The 22,908-nt window shown below is 36.2% G+C and overlaps 1 protein-coding gene across 4 annotated transcripts in view; it reads left to right on the top strand.

Moving 5' to 3' along the window:
• Positions 1–22,908, top strand: part of KATNAL1 (katanin p60 subunit A-like 1) — a 99,081-nt gene that overhangs the window by 7,271 nt on the left and 68,902 nt on the right. For all 4 annotated transcript variants that reach the window (XM_014548571.1, XM_014548573.1, XM_005877256.2 and 1 more), the window contains exons 2-3: positions 5,561–5,736; positions 8,379–8,539. In XM_014548571.1, the coding sequence (XP_014404057.1) occupies positions 5,575–5,736; positions 8,379–8,539 (323 nt within the window). In that variant the 5' untranslated portion in view covers positions 5,561–5,574. The remainder of the gene's footprint in view (positions 1–5,560; positions 5,737–8,378; positions 8,540–22,908) is intronic.

The following is a 22,908-nucleotide window of genomic DNA, read 5'->3' as shown; positions in this document are numbered from 1 at the left end:
GGTCCGAGCCCGGCTGAATGGAAGCCCTTTTCTGGGGTTTTGTTTAGCTTCTTATTTGCAACATAGTATATAGTTGCTTAGAGTTGCAACTGAGAGGCTGGCAAGTTAGGTGGGGAACGTTGGAGTCCGCAGTCACTGAAGCAAGCAAGCCTCCCTGTTTGCTTCAGTGCCTGGCTGCTGGCCGCCATCTTGGCTGACAGTTAATTTGCATATACTCACTGATTAGCCAATGAAAAGGGTAGCGGTCGTACGCCAATTACCATGTTTCTCTTTTATTAGTGTAGATTCTCCAGGGTGCAGTGGAAGGGGTCAGGTAGATCTGTTGTCTAGTTCTGGGACTACAGCTTATTTTCTGTGATATCATGGACAAGTTTCCAAACCTGTACCCATACTCAAAAAGATGTAAATACTTTATATTTCACAAGATTGTTGGGAAGACTAGACAGTTTCATGAAGGTAAACCCTCAGTGCTCAATAACTGAAGATCTTTCTCTTCCCCATCTCCCCCTCCTTATCAACAACATGGCAGGATTGTCATTTCTGTTGGACAAAAGACCACTTTCTAGGACTTTAACTTACTATATAAGTCAGGTAGAACAGGTAGTAGTTACATTATAAAATGATCTATAAAAGGAGTCATGAATTATTCTTTTTAGTGAGGCTTCCTTAAACACTATAAAATGTTATTTTATAGTCCATTGATAGTAGTAATGTCTTTGACTTGGTTTATCTTCAAAGAAACAGAGTTTCACTATGTGATTTGAGATCCCAATAGCTCTAAAATTCTTCAATTTTCTGACTACATCTCATTTCTGGGCTGATTTATATTATGATTTCACTAATATTTAAGCATCTATTTATAAATTAAAATACATGCATATTTTAATGTACTCAGCATTATTTTAAATACTTTCCTGGATAACAATAGTTATATATGGTAGCTCTAGTGAAAGTATGAAAGGAAACCATCAACAAAATGAAAAGACAACCTACTGAATGGGAGAAGATCCTTTCCAATGATACATCCAATAAAGGGTTAATATCCAAAATTTGTAAAGAACTCATACAACTCAACCTTCTCCCCTCCCCCCCCCCCCCCAAAAAAAAGAGTCTATTCAGGCAAAGAACCTGAATAGACTCTTCTCCAAAAGGGACAGATAGCCAGTAGACATGAGGGGATTCTCAATGTGACTTATCATCAGAGAATTTTGAATTGAGACTGCAGTGAGATACCATCTCACACCTGTCAGAATGGCTATCAGTAAAGCAACAAACAACAAGTGTTGGTGAGGATGTGGAGAGCAGGGAACGCTCATGAACTGTTGGTGGGAATGTAGATTGGTGCAATCACTATGGGAAACAGTATGGAGGGTCCTCAAAAAATTAAAAAGGGAACCTGCCTTGTGACCCAGCAATTCCACTTCTGGGTATGTATCGAGGAAACAAAAACACTAATTCGGAGGAATATGTGCACCCCTATGTTCCTTGCAGTGTTGTTTACAGTGGCCTGGATATAGAGGTAACCCAAGTGCCCATAGACAAAGGGCTAAAAAAGTGGTGGTGCATATATACAATGAATATTACTTGGCTATAAAAAAGAATGAAATCTTACCATTTGTGATAGCTTGGATGGACTGGGAGTGTATTGTGCTGGGTGGAATGGATCAGTTAGAGAAAGACAAATACCCTATGATTTCACTTATATGTGGAATCTAAAGAACAACATAAGTGAACAAACAATAAATAGACTCATGGATACAGAGAACCGACTGATGGTTGCTGTTGGGGATTGTTGAGGGGACAGGGTGAAAAAGGTGAAGGGATTGAGAAGTATAAATTGGTAGTTACAAAATAATCATGGGGATGTAAAGTACAGCATAGTGAATATAGTCAATAATATTGTAATAACTATCTGTGGTGCCAGGTGGGTACCGGAAATACCACTTTATAAAGTATATGATTGTCTCATCACTATGCTCTATTCCTGAAATAAATACAAAGTAATAGTGAATGTAAACTGTAATTAAAAATTTAAAAAAATTATATGATTGGTTTTAAATATAAAACACCTTACATTTTTGGTATAAACTCCAGTCGGGCATAATGCATTATCTTTTATTTATATTACTGGATTTGATTAGCTAAAATTTAAAGATTTTTGTATCTATGTTTCCGAAGGATATTGGTATATCAGTTTCTTATAATGTCTGGTTTTGTATCAAGGTAAGGTTGGTTTTAAAGTATGAGTTGGATGTTTTCCCACTTCTTCTTTTTTGAGAGAGTTTGTGTAGAATTGGTTTTATTTTTCCCTTAAATGCTTGGGAGAATTCACTAATGAAGCATTTGGGTCTGGAGTTGTTTTGTGTGTTTTTTTTTAGATAGATCTTATATTACAAATTGAATTTAATTGATTGCTATAGGACTACTAGTATTCTGATTAATTACTGTATTTTTTCTTGAGTAAGTTTGGTATGTTGTGACCTTCATAGAATTTGTTAATTTCATTAAGTCCTCTTTTGCCTTTTAATACTGCTGAAGTTTGTAGTAGTAGCCCCTCCTTTATTCTGACTTAGGTAACTTTTGTTTTCTTTCTCCCTTTCCTGGTCAATGTCACTAGAGCTTTATCAATTTTAATGATTTTTCCAAAGAACCAGCTTTTGGCTGTGTTGAAATTTTCTGTTGTTTGTTTCTGTTTTATTGATTTCTGCTCTTAATTATATTATGTTCTTTCGTCTACTCCTTTTGGGTTTTAATTTACTTTTGTTTTCCTAGATTCTTAGGAGAAGCTGAAAGCAGGAGTTGGCAAACTACAATTTGGGGCCAAATCCAGCCTGCCACTTGTTTTTGAATTACCCATGAACTAAGAATGGTTTTTGTATTTTTTTAATGGTTAAAAAAGTCAAAAGAAGAACACTGTTTTGTGATATGTAAAAATTAAGTGAAATTCAGTAATCAGTGTCCATAAATAAAGTTTTATCGTAACACAACCACATTCATTTGTTTACATATTCTCCATAGGTACTTTTGTGCTAGAATGACAGAATTCAGTAGTTGTGACAAAGATTTCTGTTATATTCTCACTAGAGGCCTGGTGCATGAAATCCGTGTGTTCATGGCAGGAGGGGTGTCCCTTAGCCTGGCCATTTCAATGCCAACTAATGTTGTTTGACTGAAGTGATATGAAACTGTTTTATGTAGCTTTCCGTGCAGTCAAAAGTTAAAACAAACAAGTGAGATCCTCATTACCCGCCACCCCCCACTGGATTTGCAGTACATGTATTTTCTGTGCTCAAATTACAGTCTTAGCATCATTTTTCAGACTTTAATGCAAGTGCAAAGAATATTTTCATATTACAAATTACATTTTACTGTGCAGGTGAGACATTTCCTCCTGACTCGGTTGAAAGAGGTTAATCTGCAATGTAATGACATGCAAAAGACAATATCAAAAGAATAGATTCTTTAAATGCCTTCCAAACAATGATTATGCTGAATGAAATGTATGCTTATGATTTGATATCAGTATGTGACAGTATCTATCTGGGTGAAAAGACATCTTCTAACATGAAATACATAAAATTTCATTAAAATCATTATTAATGTATGAACATTTGCATTTGATTTTTTTTTTAAACATCCTCATCTGAGAATATGTTTACTGATTTTAGAGAGTAAGAGAAAAAGGGAAACATGGATTGGTTGTCTCCCGTATGTACCCTGACTGGGGATTAAACCCAAAACCTAGGTATGTACCCCCGACTGGGAATTGAATCCACAGCCTTTTGGTGTACAGGCTACACTGCAAACAACTGAGCCATACTGCCCAGGGCTGCAGAGGTAACCCAAGTTGATTTTGATGTTAGGGAACAGTAACTTTGAATCCCAACTAAGTGAAATATTCATCTTCCCCCAAAGAGTTTAATTTTTATTAGAAGACCTGTATTACAAAAAGTTGTGCTCAACTATTAGTATAATATTTTGAATTTCATCAATAAAAATTGTGGAAATTTTGTCTCATTGTGTCACTACTTAAATAATGTCCTCAATATTGCCTGTTAGTCTTTAAAACCTAAAATATTTGTTCTTTGATCCTTTACAAAGTTTGCTAACTGCTGCTTTACATCAAGGCATTTTTATTCTGCACAGTTGTGTACCTGCACATAATAGCAGAATTAATGCTTAGTCTCACAGTGAATTTAAAAGAAAATATGTAGAACGGTTTTGTTTCTATTGTATTTATTAATTGCAGGTTGTTTACTGTAAAAAGACCTTCCTGCTTTGTGATAATATTTAATTTGAGAAGAGGCTTTCTACGGTTCTATATTATTGATCTACAGAATATTGGAATTTCTTACCATGTAAAAATAGTATACAATTAGCTGCAGTGTAATTCTCAAGTAACATAGATGATGCCTTCAGTGAACCAATGCTTGGCGAAGGGGCAAATTTAACATGCCAAAACACATAAAGAAAACAGCTTTATTTTCAAGAAAGTACTGTAGTCACTTAAAGAGCCTAGAACTAGATGTGGTTAATTTTGAGGCAGAGTGTTAGAGCCCCTTAAGAATAGATAAGAGACAGAGAGGAAGAGCCAAGCTACCCACACCAAACTCTAATTCCCTCAGGAAGGCATGGAAAAATACTATGATTTTCTCTTCTAAGGTTATTCATTGGTCTACTGTTCCAGGAAATAAAAATAGGGCAATTTGGACTTCTTCCCGGGATGTCATTCTTCTGTATCTCTCTAGTTCCTACTCTTTGTAGTCTTGAGTGGAAAGTATCTGCATGGAAGTCTGGAATGATTCTGGGAGATGTTTGGGAAGCCTGGAAGAAAAGCTGGAATGATGGGCTGGGAAGCTTTGGTGGAAACCAGAGTTTCAGATGATGGTCTTCTAGCATCTTGTAGAATGGAAAAGATTAGTGATAGTTATTTGCACAGAGAAAAAAGAAAAAGCGATAGAGAATGGCAGGATCATGGGTGATTACAGTTGAACAAAAAGAGCTCAGGTAGTTTAATTCATAGGATTTTCCTTAGGGTTAAGTTGTATGGCACATTAAATGCACATAAATGATGTGTGGACAACTATAGGCTGTTCTGTTAAAATGTGTTCCTTCAGTATGACATTTTGTTTTTAGGCCAAAAAGTTTTAGTGAGAATTTCTGTGGTTTTAATTGACATAATTGGAAAATATGTGATATTCATACATTTCTACATTTTCAAGAATAGATTGAAAGAAATTAAGCAATACCATCTTTACTATTATTGCAGTTTGTTGTCATTACAAATGAGCAAGGAAAACCAGTACCTGTAACATGAATCAGTAGTTCAGAGCTGTGTAATTTCTCATTATTGTCTTGGGTGTTCTTTTCTGAACTCTTTTGTGCTGCCAAAATTAGAAATTTTGTTCAATATTATAAGATGCATTCAGATAACCTCAAACAAAGAAAAAACCATTTTGACTTTTCATGTAGTTTTAAGCTGATATTTTAAAGAATAATAAAAAATATTTTGAAGTCAGTACTGAAAACTTAATAAAAAGTCATTATATTTAATGTTTAGGTCTCTGAAAGAAGATGAACTTGGCTGAGATTTGTGACAATGCAAAGAAAGGAAGAGAATATGCACTTCTTGGAAATTATGACTCATCAATGGTATATTACCAAGGGGTGATCCAGCAGATTCAGAGACATTGCCAGTCAGTTAGAGACCCAGCTATCAGAGGCAAATGGCAACAGGTAAGGTCACATTATTCAGTGAGTCAGGGCAGCAGTCTATTGTTCTTGAAAGACTAGAGGCCTGGTGCAGGACATTCGTGCACTTAGGGGAGGGGTCCCTCAGCCCGGCTGCGCCCTCTCGCAGTCCTGGAGCCAATGGGGGATGTCTGACTGACAGCTTAAGCTGTGAGCCCAGCTTCTGGCTGAGCGGTGCTCCCCGCTGTGAGAGCACATTGACTACCAGGGGGCGGCTCCGGCATTGAGTATCTGCTCCCTGGTAGTCAGTGTGCATCATAGCAACTGGTTGTTCTGCTGTCAGGCTGAAACTGGCTCTCCAACATTCCCCGAGGTGTCCCGGATTGCGAGAGGGCATAGGCCAGGCCGAGGGACCCCACTGGTGCACGATTGGGGCTGGGGAGAGATGTGGGAGGTTTGGCCTGTCTCACTCAATCCCGATCAGCTGGACCCCAGCAGCAAGCTAACCTACCGGTTAGAGCATCTGCCCCCTGGTGGTCAGTGCACGTCATAGCGAGGGGTTGAGTAGCCTTAGCATATCATTAGCATATTGCGCTTTGATTGGTTGAATAGCCAACCAGACAATCAGGCACTTAACATATTAGTCTTTTATTATATAGGATTAGAACTTGAGATGTAAATAGTTCTTACTTGTCTGAATACTGAGGTATATTTAAAATGCACTCTGAATAGTTTTCTCTCTTGCCCAGATAATATTTTACATATTTTTTATTATTTCATGAGACATACTTCAAAGATGCTTAATCCTAATTGAACCTATTTTATTTTTTTAAAAATTTCATGATCAGTTGCCTAATTGTGAGTACAAATTTTTGAAATAAATTATTGCTACTTGCCCTTTCCCCTTTCAATTCTACATGTAGTTTGACCCATTTCATAAAACTTTTCCTTTAAGAAAGTTTATTCTTTTGAAAGATTCCTTACGAATACAAAGGAGTCAGTAATCTAATAAAAAACACTAATATGTTTGCTGTCTCTTGACTATACAACTTGATTTTATAATAGTACAGTTAATAAAACCTTGAATTATAATTTTCCACTTATTCTTAAAACTTAAAATCCTTTTAAAATTATAAGTACAAAGTCAAGTATTTCTTTGAAGTTTCCATTTTACGTACTAATGCCTTTTAAGTGTTTCTTCTCATTTTTCCACTAGTCAGAAATTGATGTTTTACTAAATTTGTAGGGTAAATTTGGCTTATTTTCTGACTTAAGTGTTACCAGATTATGTTGAGTGAGAACAATATACTTGCTCTATGTCAAGTTGAAAATTTTAGTTGTTTTCCTCTATCCTGCATACTAGCCACAGATAAGAGTGGTTTATTAATCTAGCATGGAAATATTCTTGATACGTTATTAATTGTATTAAATAGTTGCCATTTTTATTCAGATATTTCTATTGTTTCTTTCCATTAGGTTCTGAAATTTCATTGCTCCAAGTATATCATGTAATTGCATATATGGGCAGTTGAACTTTACCTAGGTTTTTCTTTGATTCTGCATCTCCTTAATATGTTCCTTTCTATATCTATTAAATTGATGATTTAATATAAAGTGATGATTCTCTCTTCCTTCCTCTCTCTCTTCTTGAACAATATTACCTATTATTCAAGGTAAAGTTCAAGGCACATTTCTTATGCTCTGCTTTACAGTAAAGTGTGCGTTCTGATTAAAAAAATTAGAATTGTTAAACTGAATTTATAAATGTAATTTTCAATCAATTATCTATTTGCCTTTGAAAATTAGTTTTGGCTCAGAGTTTCAAAACACAAGAATTTCCATATACTAGGTGCTCAATGAGATTTTTGAAATACAGGAAAAATCTGGCCTTTGAGCCCAAAATAAACTTTGCCCAGGACTTGAAAGAATTTAACAAGTCCCAAAGAATTCAGATTTTAGATGAAGGAGAATTTAAATAAAAATTAGAAGTGTGTTATTCATATAGTATTTGACCACTTCAGGCTTTCATATGCCCATGACAAGCAGGCATTTCATATTTAGTGAGATTGGGGACAGCAAATGCTGGTCAAAAATTTGGCTGGTAAGTTTTTGGAAGCTAGCTCTGGTCGGGTAGCTCAGTTGGTTAGAGCATCATCCCAATATGCAAGGCTGCGGGTTTTATCCCTAGTCAGGGCACCTACAAGAATTAACTAATGAATGCATAAATAAGTGGAATAACAAATTGATGATTCTCTCTTCCTTTCTCTAAGATTAATAAATAAAAAATTTAAAAACTTTTTTGGAAGTTATTTCTAAGTATATTAAAATGATTTAGCATTAATATTATAGTTCTCTGGGACTGGCTAACTTGTTACTGAATTAGTTGCTTGTTTTAAATTATGTTTATGGTCATTACATTCCTTGGTAGAAATAAAGTTCCATTATGAAGGTATATTACTAGTTCCCCTGTGAAAAGGTATTTAATTATATTTTTTTTCAAACTGATTCCTGCCCTTCTATCTATATCACTTTAAATAGTTCTTTGTTTTTGAATATGTTTTTTTTAATGACTCATGTTGCATACTTTGAAAAACATTAAGGAAACTTGCATTCTATAGCAATTTATATAAACTTGAAACAATTTCTGGCATAAAGGCTATATATATGTATTTATTTATGTATTTAAGGTTCGGCAGGAATTATTGGAAGAATATGAACAAGTTAAAAGTATTGTCAACACTTTGGAAAGTTTTAAAATTGACAAGCCCCCAGATTTCCCTGTGTCCTGTCAAGATGAACCATTTAGAGATCCTGCTGTTTGGCCGCCCCCTGTACCTGCAGAACACAGGTAAACGGGACTTCATGTTCTCTTTAGGTACTTTTGTAGCTAATTAATATTCAGAGTGAAGAGAGTGAAGCTTTATTTGAACAAAGGATGAAAAGTCTCTTGGGGGGCATGTAAATATAATACCTGCATATACTTTTTACACCTATGGGTTTACAGAGTTTGTATTTGATAAAGAACAGAAGTCGTATATCTTGCTTTTAGAATGTTTTTGCTACTGTACTTATAACAATAGAAATCTAGTCCTAAAATTTTTCAGTTAAATGAAATCTTTTAGATTTCATAATATCAGCATCAAAACTTGGATGGCTTTTTTCCTTTAAAACATTTAAAAAATATATATTTTATTGATTTTTTACAGAGAGGAAGGGAGAGGGATAGAGAGTTAGAAACATCCATGAGAGAGAAACATCCATCAGCTGCCTCCTGCACACCCCCTACTTGGGATGTGCCCGCAACCAAGGTACATGCCCCTGACCGGAATCGAACCCGGGACTCTTCAGTCCACAGGCCGACGCTCCAGCCACTGAACCAAACTGGTCAGGGCAAAACATTTTTTCTTTGAAAGACTCTTAATTTTAGATGAAATGATAGACAAATTGGATTTATCTGGTTGGGCTTACAGCCAATTTCTAGAATCTTAGTGTTTACTGTTTCTTAAAGGTTAAAGGTCAGATTCCCTAGTGTGGCATATAAAGCTCTTAAGTTTATCTCCCTGATGCCCAGTCTGTGCATCATCTACATAAACCTTTCTCTTCTCATTCTTTCCTGTTATCTTGTCTTTGAACAGTTCTTTAATGAATACCCATAGCTCCATCTAAGCAACTTATATTCATTAAGTCTCAGCTGAACTGTATTTCCTCCTCTCTGTAGCCTTTTTTAATTTGCCCAGGCATGACGGCTTGTCATAGAGTTAGGTTGCATTTTTTGGTATATTCACAAGATTAGGAGCTTTGCAAAGTCAGGACTATGCTTTTTATTTACTCAAAACAAAAATAACAGACTTCCATTGTCAACACAGGATTTGGTACATAGGCATTCAACCAACATTGAATGAATAACTCCATTAATTCCACAAATGAGAAAGTGAGGCCTGAGAGACCCTGACCAGTAAGTTAGGCTAGATTAGGACCTGAGTTTAGGTCTTTCTGGCTTTCATTTCCCTAGATTGTGAAGTGGTATTGTGGCCAGAGAGTTGTAAGTAAGTTTCCCTTTGGTCAGTAGCTGTGATCCTGTGTTTAACTTGCTGAAGTTTCCTAAAAGCATTTAAAAAACTGTGAAAAGTGGTTAATTTATTCCTTCAGGTTTTTACCCACTGAGTTATGGGTAGATTTATGATTTCCACTATAAAAACACTAGATGATGATCCTGTTCTAAGGTCTACAACAATATAGTGCTTCCCTCAGATGTAACTACCTTCAGGTGTTTTGGATTAAGGTAACCATTACCCCTCATGGGTTATGTGTATATGCATATAGGTTCTTTGGTTAATCTCTCCCTACCTCCATTCCCCCCCACCCCCCACCTTCCCTCTGAGATTCGTCAATCTGTTCCATTCTTCTATGTCTCTGGATCTATTTTGTTTGTTTATTTTGTTCATTAGATTCCACAAATGAGTGAGATCATGTAATATTTGTCTTTCTCTGACTAGCATATTTCACTTAGCATAATACTCTTCCAGGTCATGCTGTCTCAAAGGGTAAGAGATCCTTTTTTTTTTAACTGCTGCATAGTATTCCATTGTGTAGATGTACCACAGCTTTTTTATCCACTCATCTGCTGATGGGCACTTGGGCTGTTTCCAGATCTTAGCTGTTGTAAATAGCACTGCTATGATCACAGGGGTGAATATATTCTTTCTAATTGGTGTTTCGGGACCTTAGGATATATTCCTAGAAGTGGGATCACTGGGTCAAATGGCTGTTCCATATTTAATTTTTTGAGGAAAATCCATACTGCTTTTCATAATGGCTTCACCCAGTCTGCATTACCACCAGCAGTGACCTAGGGTTCCCATTTCTCCACATCCTCACCAACACTTGTCATTTGTTGATTTGTTGATGGTAGCCATTCTGACAGGTGTGAGGTGATACCTCATTGTTGTTTTAATTTGCATCTCTCAGATGATCAGTGACTTTGAGCATTTTTTCATGTGTCTCTTGGCCATCTGTATGTCCACTTTGGAGAAGTGTCTATTTAGGTCCTTTGCCCATTTTTTATTTGGATTGTCTTCCTTTTGTTAAAGATGCTACAAAGAAAGAGAATTACAGGCCAATATCCCTGATTAATATAGATGCTAAAACCCTCAACAAAACATTAGCAAATCTGATCCAGCAATATATTAAAAAGATCATACACCATGACCAAGTGGGATTTACTCCAGGAATGCAAGGCTGGTACAATATTCAGAAATCAATAAATCAGTTAATACATTGCAAGCAAATTGAAAGACAAAAATCACATTATCATATAAGAGTTTGGCTTTTTTAGATTCCACATATAAGTGACATCATACAGAATTTGTCTTTCTCTCACTGATCTCACTTAGCATAATGCCCTCAAGGTTTATCCATAGTGCTGCAGATGGCAGGATTTTCTTCTTTCTCATGGCTGAGTAATATTCCATTGTATATATGTACCACATCTTCTTTATTCATTCATCTGCTCATGGATGCTTAGGTTGTTTCCATATCTTGGCTATTGTGAATTATGTTGCAGTAAACATGAGCTCTTCAATATCTTGTTTTCATTTCCTTCGGATATAGACCCAAGAGCACAATTTCTGGATCATATGGTAGTTCTATTTTTAATTTTTTTGAGGAATTTCCACACTGTTTTCCATAGTAGTAGAACTAGTTTGCATTCCCACCAACAGTGCACTAGGGTTCTCTTTTTCCACATCCTTGCCAACACTTATCTCCTGTTCTTGATGATAGCCCTTGTAACAAGTGTGAGGTGATATCTCATTGTGGTTTTAATTTACATGTCCCCAATGACTAGTGATATTGAATATCTTTTCATGTATCTCTTCTTTGGAAAAACCTGTTTTTAGTTCCTCTGCCTATTTTTTAGACAGATCATTTTTCTTTTTTTAAAAATGAATTGTATGAATTTTTATTTATTTTAGTTTTTGTTAATCCTCACCCAAGAATATATTTTCCATTGATTTTTGGAGTAAAAGGGAGGGAGGGAGGGAGGGAGGGAGGGAGAGAAGAAGAGAGAGGAGGAGAGGGAGAAAAAGCATCTATATGAGAGAGACACAGATTGGTTGCCTCCCTCGCACTCCCTGACGGGGTGGGAATTGAACCTGCACCCCTGGTACATGCCCTTGAAGGGAATTGAACTCGTGAGCCTTGTGTGCGAGGGTCAGCACTCTCACCACTTAGCTACTCTGGCCAGGGCTGTTTGAATTTTGTATGTATTTTGGACATCAACCTCTTATCTGATATATGGTTTGCAAATATTTTCTCCCATTTGGTAGGTTGTTTTTCCATTTTTTGGATTCTTTTGCTGTGATGAAGCTTTTTTTAGTTTGATGTAGTCCCATTTGTGGATTTGTACTTTTGTTTCTTTTGCTTTTGGTGTCATAAACAAAAAAACCATTGCCTAGTCAAGGAACTTCTTTACTAGGTTTTCTTCTAGGAGTTTCAAAGTATCAGGTCTTTTGTGTAAATCTTTTAAATCCATTTCAAGTTTATTTTTGTGAGTGGTTAAGGGGTCCAGTTTTATTTTTCTGCTGGTAGTTACTCAGTTTTCTCAGCATCATTTGTTGAAGAGACTGTTCTTTCCTCATTGAATGTTCTTGGCTCATTTGTCAATTAATTAACTACAAACGCAGAAGTTTATTTCCTGGCTCTCTATTTTGTTCCAGTAGTCTATGTGTTTACTTTTATGTCAGTACTATACTGTTTTAATTACTATAGCTTTGTAGTATAGTTTGATATCAGGAATATGATGTGAGACCTCTGGCATTGTTCTTTTTTCTCATGATTGCTTTGGTTATTTAGGGTCTTTTGTGGTACCATACAAATTTTAGGATTTTTTTTCTATTTCTGTGAAAAATGCCATTGGAATTTTATAGGGATTGTATTGATTCTGTAGATGGCTTTGGGTAGAATAGACATTTTAACGAATTAATCTTTGATCCAGGAACACAGGATATATTTCTATTTGTTTGTGTTTTCTTTAGTTCCTTTCATTAAAGTTTTGTAGTTTTCATTGTACATATCTTTCACTTCCTGTTTTATTGTTTTGATACTATTGTGAATGAGAAGTTTTCTTTACTTCTTTTTCAGCTATTTCATTATTAGTGTATAGAAACACATTGATTTCTGTTTGTTGATTTTATATCCACAACTTTATTGAATTAATTGATTAGTTTCAACAATTTTTTGGTTTAGTCTTTTCTGTTTTTAAGATCAGCCCTAGCCGGTTTGGCTCAGTGGATAGAGTGTTGGCCTGCAGACTGAAGGGTCCTGGGTTCGATTCCGGTCAAGGGCACATGCCCGGGTTGCGGGTTCAGTCCTCAGGGAGGGGTGTGCAGGAGGCAGCCGATCAATGACTCTCTCTCATCATTGATGTTTCTATCTCTCTCTCCCTCTCCCTTCCTCTCTGAAATCAATCAAAATATATTTAAAAAGATCATGTCACCAGTATATAATACTAATTTTTGTTTTTCCTTTTTGATTTGGATGCCTATTAGTTCTTTGTCTTGCCTAATTGCTCAGCTAGGACTTCCAGTACAATCCTATATAATAAAAGGCTAATATGCAAATAGACCGAATGGTAGAATGACTGGTCGCTATGACGTGCACTGACCACCAGGGGGCAGATGCTCAATGTAGGAGCTGCCCCCTGGTGGTCAGCGCAGCTCAGCCAGAAGCCGGGCTCATAGCTGCCAAGCGCAGCAGTGGTGGCAGGAGCCTCTCCTGCTTCCATGGCAGCGCTAAGGATGTCCTAAGCCGTCTGTCAGACATCACTAGAGGGCTTCCAGACTGTGAGAAGGCACAGGCCGGGCTGAGGGACTCCCCTCCCCCCTGCCGAGTGCACGAATTTCATGCACTGGACCTCTAGTATTGAATAAAAGGTGAGAGAGAGCACCTTTGTGCTGTTCCTGATATTAGAGGAAGAAGCTTTTAGTTTTTCACTGTTGAATATGTTAGCTGTGGGCTTGTCATAAATAGTCTTTATTATGTTCTTTCTGTATCCAATTTATTGAGGGTTTTTAATCATGAAAGAATGTTGTATTTTATCAACTGCTTTTCCTGCATCTAGTAAGAGGATCATATAATTTGTATCTTTCATACTATTAATGTGGTTGGATACACTTATTGATTTGTGTATGTTGAACCACACTGGCATGCCAGGGATTAATCTCACTTGGTAATTTTTAATACATTGTTGAATTTGGTTTGCTAATATTTTGTTGACAGTTTTTGCCTCTGTGCTCATTGGGGATATTGGTCTATAGTTTTCTTCTATTGTGGTGTCCTTATCTGGGTTGGTGCCAGGGTAATGCTGGCCTCATAAAATGAGTTTGGAAGTATTCCCTCTTCTACGTTTGTTTTTGAAGAGTTTAAGAAGGATTGGTGTTAACTATTCTTCAAGTGTTTGGTAGGATTCACCAGAGCAACCATCTGGTCCTGGGAATAACTTTTAGTATAGGAAATACCTGCTCTGAATTGCTAGAGCATCATGATGTATATCAAAAAGCAGTGGCCACAGATAATAACACTAATATTCATGGCTCAAACTGAATAAAAAGTGTGACGGGCATTTTCCCATTGATGAACACTTACCTGAAACTTCTCTTTCGATAAATACTAGCCTCGGTATTTCCTTTTTGTTCTGTTCTCCCTAAACTGCTCATAATACAGATCTGATTTATGTTTATACTTTTGCTTTAATCTTTACTCCTACTGAAAGTGAAAGATGAATGGACCAGAATATATTTCTCTGAACCTCCATTCTCCATGCTAAATTTTAAAACGTTTTCTTTGTATGTAGCCATTGTGTATATTTTTTTCCTCTGTGAATCAGAAATCCTTAATAAAAACAAATCTAAGACTAAATATTGCCCAGGGGAAATTTTTTAATTCCCACTTATATCAACAACAATAGAAAAGTACTTACCAACTCCACAAGGTTCTCTTAGCGAAGAAATTCTGTTTAATACCTTGAGAATTAGCATGGGATAAACTTTATGAATAAAATCTTTATATAAGCAAAACCACATGGTGACATATATGTAAGTCATATGTTAATGAAGTAAAATTTACACAGGTTTGTAGCACAGAATGTGTTCATGGGCTGAAAAAATAAGTAAATATTAAGATTGTAAATGTAGGGTTAAAAGTTATGGGAAGTTAGGGTAACACAATATTTTTCTCTGATAATTTTTTTCTATAGGTCATGTAAAACAAACATAATAAAATTTTCCTTAGAGATAGTGAATAGTGGATATAGTCATTAGGTATCTTGGTTTAATGGGAAGACTCTTAACTTGAGTCCATGAGATCTGAGTTTGAAGTCTGCTTCTGACACCTGCTTGTTTTATGATCTTGAACAGGTTATTTAGCCTCTCTAAATATTAGCTTCCCTATCTGTAAAACTGGGATCTCTACCTCATGGATTAATTAAGAGAACTTACTATATAAGACAGTAACTGTCAAGTAATAAGTAATTAAAATGGTCAATTTTGAAACAAAATACCAAAATGTTCTTTCAGATAAATAAGCAACTAACAATTAAAAAATGATAGCCTCATTCATAAAATTCCTCAAGGAAATTATTCCCCCCCTGAACAATTTACATAAATCTTTAGTTCTCTGAAACATTTTGAATCACTCTGGCAGAGAGGATATGGTGTTTTAAATATCCAAGTCTCATAAAGTTGGTGTTCATTTTCAGGGAAAGAATGATAACTAATTATCAGTCATTTACCGAATGTTTTACAACTATTATCTTATTTAAAACTCCAATGATCCCATGAAGTAGCTAGTGTTATTGTGTACCCATATTACTATTGCTAATTTATTATTATGAACCCCATTTATAGCTGAGGAAATTGAAGCTTATAGAGTTTGTAATTTTTCCAAAGTTATCTGAACAAGAAAGTGGGACATTCAGGATTTGAACCCAGATCACCTCAAGTTCAGGACTCTTATTTATATCCACTCTGCTGTGTTAATTTCCTGTACACATCAGTGATGTCTGTTGGTATGTTTTGATATCATCTCTATATTCTGATACATCTACTTGATTAAATTCTTATTAGAGGTGATAGGAAAATAAAGATGCTGAAAATGCTAAACTTAATAAATTTTGATACTTTAAATATAATTTAAGAAATTTCTCTATGGGAACATCTGAAATTACAGTGGAAGGCCATAGAAAAATAGAATTGACCTTATTTTGCACAAAATGTTTCCGGGATGCATCTGATGTGTTTGGCATTAGGCATGAATTTGGTAGCCTGGTTCATACCTCTGTCCTTTTCACTTCATAGACTTAACTCAAAACTTCTCCCTTATCCCTGTTGCTGGACACCAAGGTACTCTGTATACTGTGGGTTCCAGCAGTGGTGTTGGAAGTTATATCTTATGTGTCATGCTTCTGCTGAGTTCAGTCATGATCCTGTTTTCAATCACCAGCAGCTGCTTGGATAAATCAAAACAGTTTTTTTTTTAAAATGAGTTAGATCCATTGTCTTAAACCTGAGGAAATTGAACTACAAAAGTAGGATTATGATGGGAGGTAGTGGCAATATTAGCATTAAACGCCAAAGAGAGGAAGTCTCCAGGTCATTCTTAGTGTCCTAAGTTAAAAGCTATCTTGTATTCATTAAATTATGTTATATTTTTTATGTTATAATAAGTTTATTAAACATTCTCTTTAATGAGACCATTTAATTTTTTTTATTAAAAAATTTGTTTTTAGAGAAAGAGAGGAAGGGGGAGAGAGACATTGATTTGTTGTTCCACTTATTTATGCATTCATTGGTGGGTTCTTGTATGTGCTCTGACTTAGGATTGAACCTGCAACCTTGGTTTATTGGGAGAATGCTCTAAGCAAATAAGCTACCCAGCCCAGATGAGACCATTTTATTTATTTTATTTTATTTTTTCGTTAATCTTCAGAATATCCTGAGGATATTTTTTCCTTTGATTATTAGAGAGAGTGGAAAGGAGGGAAGGAGAGAGGGAGAGAGAACGATTGATATGAGTGAGACATCAATTGGTTGCCTCCTGCACACACCCTGACCATGGCTGGGGATTGAACCTGCAACCCAGTTACATGTCCTTGACTTGGAATCGAACCCAAGACCCTTCAGTGTAGGGTTGATGCTCTAACCACTGAGAACACCTGCCAGAGAAGGATGAAAATATTTTAAAATGGTGTCTCCCAGTGAAACCTGAAGCCACAAAACTTAGGCCAAGGGGTGTGTGTGTGTGTGTGTGTTTGGGTTGATCGTAGGGGGTTAGGGAGAGGATTGTTACCTTCATACTTTACATAGGGCCAGAGATAATATCTAGCATATGATGAATGTTCATAAAATATATGTTGGATAGATCAATAATATAGTATTTTTCTTATTGGAGCAGTATTTGACATAGTATATATTCAATAAACTATTCTTTACTTAACTTAAAAAATAAATGATACATCTTTTGAAGTTGCATATTTTTGGAGAGATGGCAGTAAGAATAGGATACACAGCCTGAAGTTAATCTTTGGCTTATTGTGTGTGGGTAAACTGGAACTCTGATATGCCTTCTAATGTTATTTCATCTGGAATCAGGGGAAATAGCATAATGTGTTTCTGTGCATATATAGATAGGAAGAATGATTTGTATCAAATTTATCTTATTCTGTAGAATTTCAGCCAAGGGGAAATTCTTACTGCTTAGTATTAAAGTTATTGCTTTATGTTCTTAGGGTATTCAAATAGGTTAAGTAGCTGCTAGCATTTAAAATGCCAATTTGCAGTGGAAAAAGATCAGTTAAGATCAAGGTCAAGTACCAGTAGACAGTAAACTATCATCTCGTCCTTATAAGTATTTCACCCAGACTCTAGCTCAGTTATTTTCCTGGGATTAGGAGGTAAGAGAGCAAATTTTTCTATCAGTTCCACCACTAATTGAGTGGTCCTTCAAATAAGTTTACTTTTCTGTATCTCATTTTTCTCCTCTGTAATATGTATGTTGTGATTAAATTGTTTTGTAAAATTATTTTGAAGTCTTAGGAAGAAAAATACTATATTATTGATCTATCCAACATATATTTTATGAACATTCATCATATGCTAGATATTATCTCTGGCCCTATGTAAAGTATGAAGGTAACGGTCCTCTCCCTAACCCCCTACGATCACCCCAAACACACACACACACACACACACACACCCCTTGGCCTTAAGAAACCAATAAGATAAAATAATCCAGACATCCTGGGAAATTTAAGTAGGATGCTGGCACCTATTGTATGTCAAGTATTGTGCTAGTACTATGCTGGGATGCAGAAACAGACTCTGTCCCTGCCCTCTTAAGCATACAGTCCTACAGTAAAATAGGTGTGAGAGCCAGTACTGAAATAGATTGGACTGGATTTGGTGATTAGTTAGATATAGAGAATGAGAGCAAAATTGGAACAGATAATGAAATTTCCAGACCAGGATGTTGAATAAGAATTGGAAATGAGAACCAGAGTTTAAGAGATTGAGATTAGTGGTGGTTATTTAGGAATCACCAGCAAGGGAAGGAATTTTAAGAAAGAAAATATTTAAGGTCGTTCTTTGTATGATGGAATACGTTATTTGCTTAATATGATTCACAGGTTGAAATTAAACTCATTTTCTTAACATTCTGAAGTCATATTCTCTTCCAAAATCCTGTTTGCGGATAAAGGGATGGACTCTATTTTTAGACTCTCGGTAGCATGTAGGTAGCAGTGCTGATGAACTGCAATAACTGATATTTACTGCGTTCTTGACTGTGAACCAGGTACTGTGCTAATAAGCTTTTTACATGGTTTATTTCTTAATCGTCACAACCACCCTCTAAAATAAGTACTATTTTTTCATCCCTATTTTTTAGAAGACATTGAGGTTTAAAGATTCTAAGCAACTTTATCAAATTCTGTGTGTAGGTCAAATAAGGTAGGATTGATAATGGAAATGGATTTAGCAATATGGAGCTTATTGGTGACCTTGATGAGTATTTTGGATGGAATGGTGGAGAATAACAGAGTGGGTTCAGAGAGTGGAACCAGAGGGATTGAAAACAATGAATATATGCAATTCCTCAATTAGTCTTGCTGAAAAGGGGAGCAGAGAAATTGAGTGGTAGTTGGGGAAGACATGGAGTCAAGATTTGTTGTTTTGGAGGGAAAGGATGTTTGTAAGCCAATGAGAATGCTACAGAAGGATGGAGAACATTGAAAATGTGTGGGAGAAAATGGACAGCTATGGAGCAATGTCCTTGAATAGATGAGAGGAGATGGAACCTAGTGGTCCAGTGGAGGGGGGCATGGACAGCTGATTCAGAGTAACGGGAGGGAAGACAGGTTAGTTATATGAGTGTGGATGCAGAGAAGTAGGTAGATATGCAAATGAGCACTTGTGGAAGGCCTCTTCTGATTACTTCAGTGAGGGAGAAAAAGCAAGCAAGATTGTCTGAGATTTACTTTGAATTTATATTAGTTCACACAAACACTCCATCCATGCTTTTGTTCCAGCCCTCCGGTCCAGTTTAAGAACCCATAGTGGCCCTCGAGTCAAAAAGTTTGCCCACCCCTGGAGATTCTGATCTGAAGTACGCCAAGAGTGTACTGTTTTATTTCTTTTATGTTTTCTCTAGGGAAAGCCTTATTTTATAGGATTCAGTACTCATATGAAATCTTCATTTTGGAATTCTAAGTATTTATTACAATAAGTGCCTAAGTACTTGGTATTTCTGTCATTTTTTTTTTATGTTACAGAAAACACAACTGAAAGGTAGAAATTTTAATTCATTAGAGGTGAACTAAGAAATGGGAACAAGATAGTGGTAAGTCAGAATGAAATCATAACACATCCCTTAAAAATATTTATTGAAAAAAATTTTTTCAATAAATATTTTGCCTTGCTGCATGTTAGCCACTGTCATTTTCTGTCTTTGTTCATTTGGTGTCTGCTAAAATATACACTGTACATCTATTGCCGTTCACTGCCCCTTTCCCTTAACAACAGAGAATCCTGGATCTCCATTCATTGCAGTTTTGGGGCTGAATTCTTGAAGATAACTTCCTAGTTTAATAGTGGAATGCCTCTTCTCAAGACGTGTTTAACTTTTCTAACACTTGATAATTTTACCATCTTTCTTCTTTGGAACGTTGCTCTTATGGCTTCTGTGATATTACACTATTTTGTTTTTCTCCTGTTTTTCTTTTTCTGACTGTGGTCTCTTCTGTCTTACCTCCTCCTCGTGTTCCCTAGTCCTCATCCTGCTGCTCTTCCTGTATTCAGTTCAGCTCAAATATTCAGCATCTACTATGTACCAAACACCATGGATGCAAAGAACAGGAAGCTGGTTCCTGCCCTTTAGAGCTCAGGTTCTAGGAAAGCTGTTTCCTTTGCCCGGAGCTGGGTTATTGACCAGGCTTTGAGGATCTCATCCTAACTCTGCCCTTTAGTGTCTGTGAACCACCCATTCAACTTTTCCCTCTTTTCCTCTTCCATAAATTGGAGAGCAGAACTACAGTTACCTCATGGGGTTATTTTGAGAAGTAAATGATTGAATACACCAAGTAAAGTGTAAAGAACAGTCTGGCACATAAGACGTGCTCAAGAAATACTTGTAGTTTTTATGATCTGCTCCCCTGCCCCCTCACCCCTACTCCAATTGATATACAGATGGCTAATGCCCTCACCTCATTTAGGTCTTTGTTCACATGTTACCTGGAGAGTTTTACCCTGACTACCTTATTTAAAATATTTCCCCCCTCAGTTGTCATCATTCTATCCCTTTACTCTGCTTTATTTTTCTTTATGGTACTTACTGCTACCTTACATTATATTGCGTTTATTGTTTATTGCCCCCACTATACTGTAAGCTCTGTAAGGTCAGGGCCTTTGAATTTTTCACTGCTATCTCCTCAGCACCAAGAATAGTGCCTAACACAGTGTGGCACTCAATAAATGATTTTTGAGTGAATGAATAAATAAAATGCTTACTTAGATTTATCTGTGTGTTTACCAGTTGTTTTGTTCACCATGTCTTGCATTTCATTCTTTCTAGATTCAGTTTCTTCTTTGCTGAGGCATATTCTTTAATAGTTCTTACAAAGGTCTCTATTAGTGGTAAAAACCCAGTTTTAGTCTCAAAATATCTTTTAAAAAAATATGTTTTTATTGATTTCAGAGAGGAAGGGAGAGGAGGAGAGAGATAGAAACATCAATGATGAGAGAGACTCATTGATTAGCTGTACCCTGAACGCCCCTACTGGGGATTGAGCCTGCAACCCAGGCATGTGCCCTGACAGGGAATCGAACCCAGGACCTTGTGGTCCATGGGACGATGCTCAGTCCACTGAGTCACCACAGCCAGGCCTCAAAATATCTTTATTTTTATGTCATTTTTAAATGATAGTTTAGAATATAGAATACTAGATTGGGAGTTATTTATTCACTGTGCTTTGAAGATATTAGTAATAGTATTATTTTGCTTCTGGCTTACATTATCAGTTTAATTGTTGTTTGCCTATAGATAACTTCTTTAATGTCTCTCATTATTTTTATAGTTTTATTTTTTGTCTTTGGTATTAAGTAGTTTCACTATGAATTACCTAAGTGTAGTTTTATTTTTATTTATAGTACTTAAGACTTATATTTCTTTTGCTTTAAATTCTCTTTTAGGCTTTTAACTATTCATTTTATTATCTGTAACTGATAATTCTACTATCAGAAGTTCTTGTAAGTCCTATCTTTTTATTTCTGATGGCTCTTGTTTGTGGTAAAGTTGATAATGTCTCCTCAAGGTTTTAGTTATTCTAATGTGTGCCTTCTTTAGAAGGATGGTACTCCTATGTTTTGTTTTATCCAGGTGCCTTAGAGATGTTACCTGTGTAGGACCACTTTTAGGTAAATTTATTTGCTTAAGGTAATATAACACTGAATCCCAAATCACATGAGAGCATGCCCTTGGTTATTATTTCTAAGGAAGACTTTTGCTCATTCCACAAATATAGAACAGATAGACTTTCTTGTTTCTGTTTGTATTAGTGTGTGCGTCTGTCTGTGTGTGTATGTGTGTGTGTTAAATTCTACCATTTCACTGAGATTATAGCCATTTGAGAATCCTGGCTTTATGTGGTAGTCTCAATTCACCTTCTTTGACTTAGGAGGAACAAAGGCCTTGTCTCAGGTTTTACTGTGCAGTCATTACATCTCAAGCCCTTAGGTGTCTGAGAATCAGGAACCCCAAAGACTGCCAGTTCCTTTCTTTTATGTATTTATTGGCCATTATCATGTGGCCCTCTTGTAAGATCACCCATGTATGTAAAAGGATATTTGTTGCCTTTTTTTCTAGAATTCCTATATGTTTTATAGTGGGAAGGTTTTCAGCTTATTTTTGTTGTAACCATATACAGTGGGGCCTTGACTTACGAGTGTCCTGACTAATGAGTTTTTCGAGATACAAGCCGTCTCTCGGCCGATTTTTTGCTTTGAGTTGCGAGCTAAAATTCGGGTTACGAGCCAGCTTCAGATACCCCACCGCTAGTTGGCGCAGCGAACGTCACAGTGAACGCCACAACATCAGCCCAGCATCACATGTCTCACTCGTTCACTGTTGATTTGACATACAAGTAATTTGAGTTACAAGCTCTGTCACGGAACAAATTAAACTTGTAAGTCAAGGCCCCACTTTATTTATTATTTGTGTATTTCCATTATAAGTTCTTGTGGGTTTTATTCTACAGTTTATTGTTTTTGAGGACTCTAGTTTATGGGTTAGTTGGGAACTCTGCTTCAGAAAGGCTTTAGTTATAGGATTATTGTGTGGACAGAAAGGGATGTTCAGTATAATTATTTTAATTTTTTTCTTATTTATTGATTTAAGAGAGAGAAAAAGACAGGGAGCGAGAGAGGGAGGAAGAGAGAAACATCAGTTTGTTATCTTACCCATTTATACATTCACTAGTAGCCCGGGGAGGGGGGGTCCCCTCAGTTATTAAACATTTATCGGCACAACACTGACCACATTGGTGCTGGTGGTGGTCTTGTCAGAATGTGTTATATTATGCAGATGAAAATCTATTTAAACAGATTTGATGTAGATATTTTCAAAGATGGAAGAATTGTCCCTGTCAACTATTTTAGTTGATTCATATCTTCA

The sequence above is a fragment of the Myotis brandtii genome, unplaced genomic scaffold (genome assembly GCF_000412655.1).
Source record: "Myotis brandtii unplaced genomic scaffold, ASM41265v1 scaffold513, whole genome shotgun sequence".
In the NCBI taxonomy this organism is placed as follows: Eukaryota; Metazoa; Chordata; class Mammalia; order Chiroptera; family Vespertilionidae; genus Myotis; species Myotis brandtii.
Note: the sequence above shows the minus strand (reverse complement) of the source record. Positions and strands in the feature narration are given on the sequence as shown.